Source organism: Poecilia formosa, unplaced genomic scaffold (genome assembly GCF_000485575.1).
Source record: "Poecilia formosa unplaced genomic scaffold, Poecilia_formosa-5.1.2 Scaffold47, whole genome shotgun sequence".
In the NCBI taxonomy this organism is placed as follows: domain Eukaryota; kingdom Metazoa; phylum Chordata; class Actinopteri; order Cyprinodontiformes; family Poeciliidae; genus Poecilia; species Poecilia formosa.
Window position 1 is genome coordinate 250251 of NW_006799986.1, and position 5190 is coordinate 255440.

Here is a 5190-nt window from a genome sequence, read left to right on the forward strand (position 1 = left end):
TCCCTAAACAAACCCCCCCCAAAAAAAAGAAAAATTCTTTTTAATCAAGAATAAACATCTAAAAATAAGGAAACTGAAACAAAAGAAAAATTGAAATCAAAACAAATACAAAATTGAAACAGTAGCAGGCCAACCTATACACAAAAGAAATCAAGTTAGACAAGAACATTAACCAGCCAGATAAATCATAAGAAACGGCCCTTACCTTCTCTAAAGTGAAACCAGTAAATGTTGCTCTTGACGTCACACTCTAAGGTGCGTTTCCTACAACAATCAGTGGCAGAATCAGACAAATTCTAAACTCACTCCACGATTGATGTTAAACATACCTGTGCACAAGTTCTCAGCCTGCATCTGATCCTAACAAGCCAGCTGCGCTCCGTCACAGCATCTTCCATATATGGGCAAGAGGAAGAGGGCGCAGCAGCACACATTCAGGGGAAACAATATGCCCCGGCTACATTAGGTTTTCATAGTCTTGGAGACATAATCATTAAAATAAATACTTAAAGTTTATCTGTCAATGTCTTTTCTACAATATTCTAAATTATTATGTATTTTTGGCATTTTTTCTCAGCTTATTCGAGAGTTTGAAATCAAACCGAACCCCACTGCGGATGATCTAAAGATCGTCAGTCGGTCCGTTTTGGTGCCAAACAAGCAACTGGACCTGCACCTTGTGGAGCGGCGATGAAGGAACACTTTGATTCAACAGTTTAGCTAAACATCCCAAAAAGGGCTGCTTCTCTTTTGTTTTCATGTGAAAACTTCTGTTTAGCTAAAACTAAAGTTATTGACAGTTAGCCTTTAGCTAGTTAGCCAGAGGCTAATTGTCATTAGCCGACCATTCTATGTGCAATCACAGCAGGAACGTAGTTAGGTCTGGATGATAGAGTTAAACTTACATACATTTCCACACTTTAATTATTAATGGGGAGGAAAAACTACTGAAGCATTTTCTGTATGCTAACGTGAAAACTAGCTGCTGCTAACAGGCCAGGCCTTCCTCTTTCTGGAGAGTTTACATTCACTGGTGTTGATGTGCAGAAACAATCTGGAAGTTAACAACCCAGAACAGTTTTTTTCTTGCTAAATTCTAAAGTTTGTGATTTAGTGTGTAATTTGTATACAGGGTTTCTAAAATGTATGTCATTAGGCCAAAATTGTCAAGTAAAATGCTAGGAGAAATATATATGTATTTTGTAAACTAGTATAAAAAAATGATTATTATGTACTGGTTCAACAATAAGCTAAACATACAATATTTTAATTAAATAGTTTGTTCTATTGTTGTTGGAAAGCATTTAAATCATTGTAGATTGAAAACTTAAGTAATTTTTCAGGTTTGCCTTATTAAAAAACATTTGGGTTATTAATGCTTTTGAATTGGTTGGAAAAATCAGCAGAAAATAGAAAGCAGATCTGGGTGAACGAAGTCTGAGTTTGACTGAAGGTCACTGGGAGATGTGGTTCTATAAGTTAAAGAGAATACAAAAGTGTGAATACTTTATTCATCCATTGTAATAATATTTAAATTAGTTAGAAAGCATTTTTATTGAAATGATAATTAGAAATAAAAGGCAGTAGGGTCAGATTAGCGTCATTCTTGCAGTTCTTTATACTCTGGGTTATTTCTGTTTTTGTCTGTAAATTTGACTGTAGGTTTGAATATCTGATCATGTTTGTCATAAACACTAATTATGTTCAATTAATTAGCATTTTATAATGTAATTAGTAATATAATGTTTTTACTGTTGTGGTACAATTTATATGTGTTCAGTTTTATTTTTCTTGTTACACAAATTTAAGAGATAATTTTCATCTTCCACAGATTTTATAAATGTAAAATAATTAAATTATAACATCTTTACCTAAAAATATTTGTTTCCTCTTTTCTGTTTGATCCATCCATCCATCCGTCCATCCATCCGTCCGTCCGTCCGTCCGTCCGTCCGTCCGTCCGTCCGTCCATCGTTAGATACTCTCTTGCTGCTGTTGCCTGTTGGGAGCTGACAGATGGAGGAATAACGACTCCTTCTCAATCCAGAACTTTGTGGAATGAAGCATCATAATCTGCATGAGAAGATTAACTTTAGTTTCATAAAAATCGTTAAAGATTTTCAGAATTTGGTCAGGAAAAAGTCAGAAATCAAACGTCCTGTTTGATACATCAGTCAGTCCAGAACTTCAGTTGCTGCATTTCCATTACAAAACTGTAAATATTCTGCTAGTGTCGAAATAACAGTTTTTCAACTGCAGTGTTTCCACTAAATAAGAAACACAATTAAAAGTTTGCTCATGCAGTAAGTAATTAAAGACGTGCTCCGCCATCATCCGATGGCTTCCTGTCGTTTTCTTCTTCGTGGATTGTGACACGTTGTGAAAAAAAGCTTCCATTGTAGTTTTCTGAATTAAGCCAAAAATTATATGGTCAATGAAAACGTAGTTGTTGACTTCTACGTCGAGAAGAACAGGGGAACCAGATCATCAGTTCTTGTTAAATTGCTCAGAGCTTTGTGCCTCTGGTAAGGCACAGACCTCCAGTGGATGGGAAAGTCTGCATCATCAGAACTTATTTGGCCAATGTGTTTCCATCTCTCTTTACTGCAGTAAATCCTTTTCAGAAAACCTAAAACCTCCTCAAGCGAACGTAAAATCCTTTTTGTGAAACTGAGGAAGTTGTTTTGATTTTGGACGTTTCCATCAATCGTTTCTAATGCGACACTTTAAAGCGTGAATTAAAAAACATTGATGGAAATACAACTAGTGCACACCTGTGAAGGTCAACCATCAGGTCACCCTGAGCCTAATGAGGGAAATGACCAACAGGTGTGCAGGGGCAACAGACTCCCACACACACACACACACACACACACAGACACACACACACACACACACACACACACACACACACACACACACACACACTCACCAACAGAGATCCTCTGAGCAGGAAGATGACTCACTCACACTGCAGGACAGAGAAACGTCTTCAGTTCCTTGAAGACGTTTCTCTGAAACATTTCAGGTTGGTATTCAGCATAAGGGCTCCAGAGTTCAGGAAAGTTCAGATTCTCTAAACAGTCGGACGTTTTGCTGTCAGCAGCTGGTGTTTACTCTCAGCCCCAGAGGTTGTGTAATCCAGAGCGAGGAGGTTTCGCATGCTGGGCTGTTCCCTTAAAAGGCAAACCAAGCTTCATTGTTAGGAGCAGATCGGCTTATTAAGACATTTCACAACAAGTCCGTCTGGACAGATTACACAACTCAAAAGGCTTTAAACCAGAGAAAACTGAACATTTCCCCAGACTCCTTCCGTTGTGGTTTGTGTCTTCAGATCTGGACGGGTTAAATCGTGCTCTGGCCCGGCCCCTCCCTGCAGCAGCAGCTTGGATGTAACAGGATCCGCGTGTTTTCCACTCGCCTCCTGCCATGGCTGCGTGGCTGTTGAGCAGAGCGCTGTCAGGGAAAAGCGGCGGTCTGCTGCCATGGAGCCAGGTCTGCTGCCGGGAGCGGTGCCGGACCGCTCCCTCCGCCCTGCCTGCCCTGCAGGACAAGCCTCGGGCCGCCTCGGACCTGCCCCGGGTCAGCGTCTGGGAGATGCTCTACAGGATGCTGGTCCAGGGCTACTACAACCGTCTGCATGAGCTGCAGGTACCTGACCGCTCTGCAGCTTTCACACCTGCAGCCAAAGCCTGAAGCACTTCCACATCCTGGTGCTAACAAATCTAACGCCGACAGCACGGTTCTGTTGGCGTTAGATATGTTGTATGACCAAAACAAAGGCAGGTTTTGATCATGCATTTGTTTTTCATGACCAAAGCAAATGCTGCTCAGGTAGCATTACCTTTGTTTCTATTGGAGACGCACTGATCAGATCGCTAATGACGTCACTACTGGATGTTCGGACAAACGAAGCAAACAGAACGGCGATATCTGAAGAGCGCGTAACGCTCCTGGAGATTTGTTTCCATATTCCTCGATGCAGAAGCTCAGAGTGGAGAAACCTAAACAATGGTTGAAATGCAGGAGCCTCAAAGTGAGCAGAGAGAAAGCAGCGATGGCTGAAAGGCTACGCTATCTGTTCCCGCCGAGTAATAAAATGTAAAAATATTGACTCCTCAATGCTTTGCGGTTCATTTTTCCAGTTAGATATCAGTTTGTAAAAGCCGTGAATCGATTAGATTCACTGTCGCTACATCAGCTCTGTGTCAAATGAAACGATTCTGTAGCTGGAGTTTATTTGTAGTCGGCAAAAAACGATTGGTGGGAATAAAACTGTGCATATTAATAACCTAAATCACCCAATCAGAAACAAAATCAACTCTTCAGACGTTTCCCCTAAAACTGCTTGCCGCTTGTCCGAAGCTAAAATGGCCGCCAAAGTGCTGATCTAAATTTAGTAGTTTTACGTCATGAAAGGCCCCGATATAGAAAATAATTCTAGATATCAGTGACGATCTTTCTGATCCACAAGGGCATTTCTATTGAGTCTAATTCTATGCGTTATTTATTTTACATTATATTTAGAATTCCTAATGACACTTTCTGAAACATTTGGAAGAAACATTTGTTGCAGTTTGTTTTTATGTTTGTTTTTTGTTGGTTTATCATTTATTTTACACCGTCTCATATCTCTCACCGCACTGACTGGACAAATTAAAGTTGTTTTTACATTTGACCAAACTTTGAAGCTGGTGGTGTTTTTAGTTGTTCTGTTCTGGTGCAGAGCCAGTAAACGACATTTTAATTCAGTACATTTCTGTCTGTTTGGGGAAAAAAGAAACGTTTTAAATCAATTCAGATACTAAACCTCAGATATCGGTATCGGAAGGGGAAAAAGTGGGTCGGTGCAGTTGCAGTTTCTATGGCAACCACCAGCGGAAGGAAGGCGTAGATCTGCTGGGAGCATTCAGCTGAGGTCAGGTTACAGGTTATCAGGATTCTGATCGGGATTCTGATTTTTTTTATCAGGATTCTGATCGGGTCTGATCAGGTTTCCCTCTCGTCCTCTCCCTCTCAGCTGTATGAGAAGCAGCTGTATGGACCCATATACTGGAGCGGGCTGAAGTCGGTGTCGGTGAACACGGCCGAGCTGCTGGAGGAGCTGCTGAGGAAGGACGAGAAGTTTCCGTCCAGAGGAGACATGTCTCTGTGGACGGAGTACCGAGACATGAGGGGGTTCGGATACGG

The 5190-nt window shown here is 40.9% G+C and overlaps 1 protein-coding gene across 3 annotated transcripts in view; it reads left to right on the top strand.

The window, feature by feature from the left end:
- Window positions 1-5190, top strand: part of cyp27a1.1 (cytochrome P450, family 27, subfamily A, polypeptide 1.1) — an 18161-nt gene that overhangs the window by 6926 nt on the left and 6045 nt on the right. Inside the window, exons 1-2 of one of the 3 annotated variants that reach the window (XM_016671608.1) lie at window positions 2930-3651; window positions 5021-5170. The exons of 1 other annotated variant lie outside the window; for it this stretch is intronic. In XM_016671608.1, the coding sequence (XP_016527094.1) occupies window positions 3430-3651; window positions 5021-5170 (372 nt within the window). In that variant the 5' untranslated portion in view covers window positions 2930-3429. Of the gene's footprint in view, window positions 1-2929; window positions 3652-5020; window positions 5171-5190 lie in introns of those variants that run through there. One more of the 3 variants, XM_016671606.1, reaches the window with a different exon arrangement.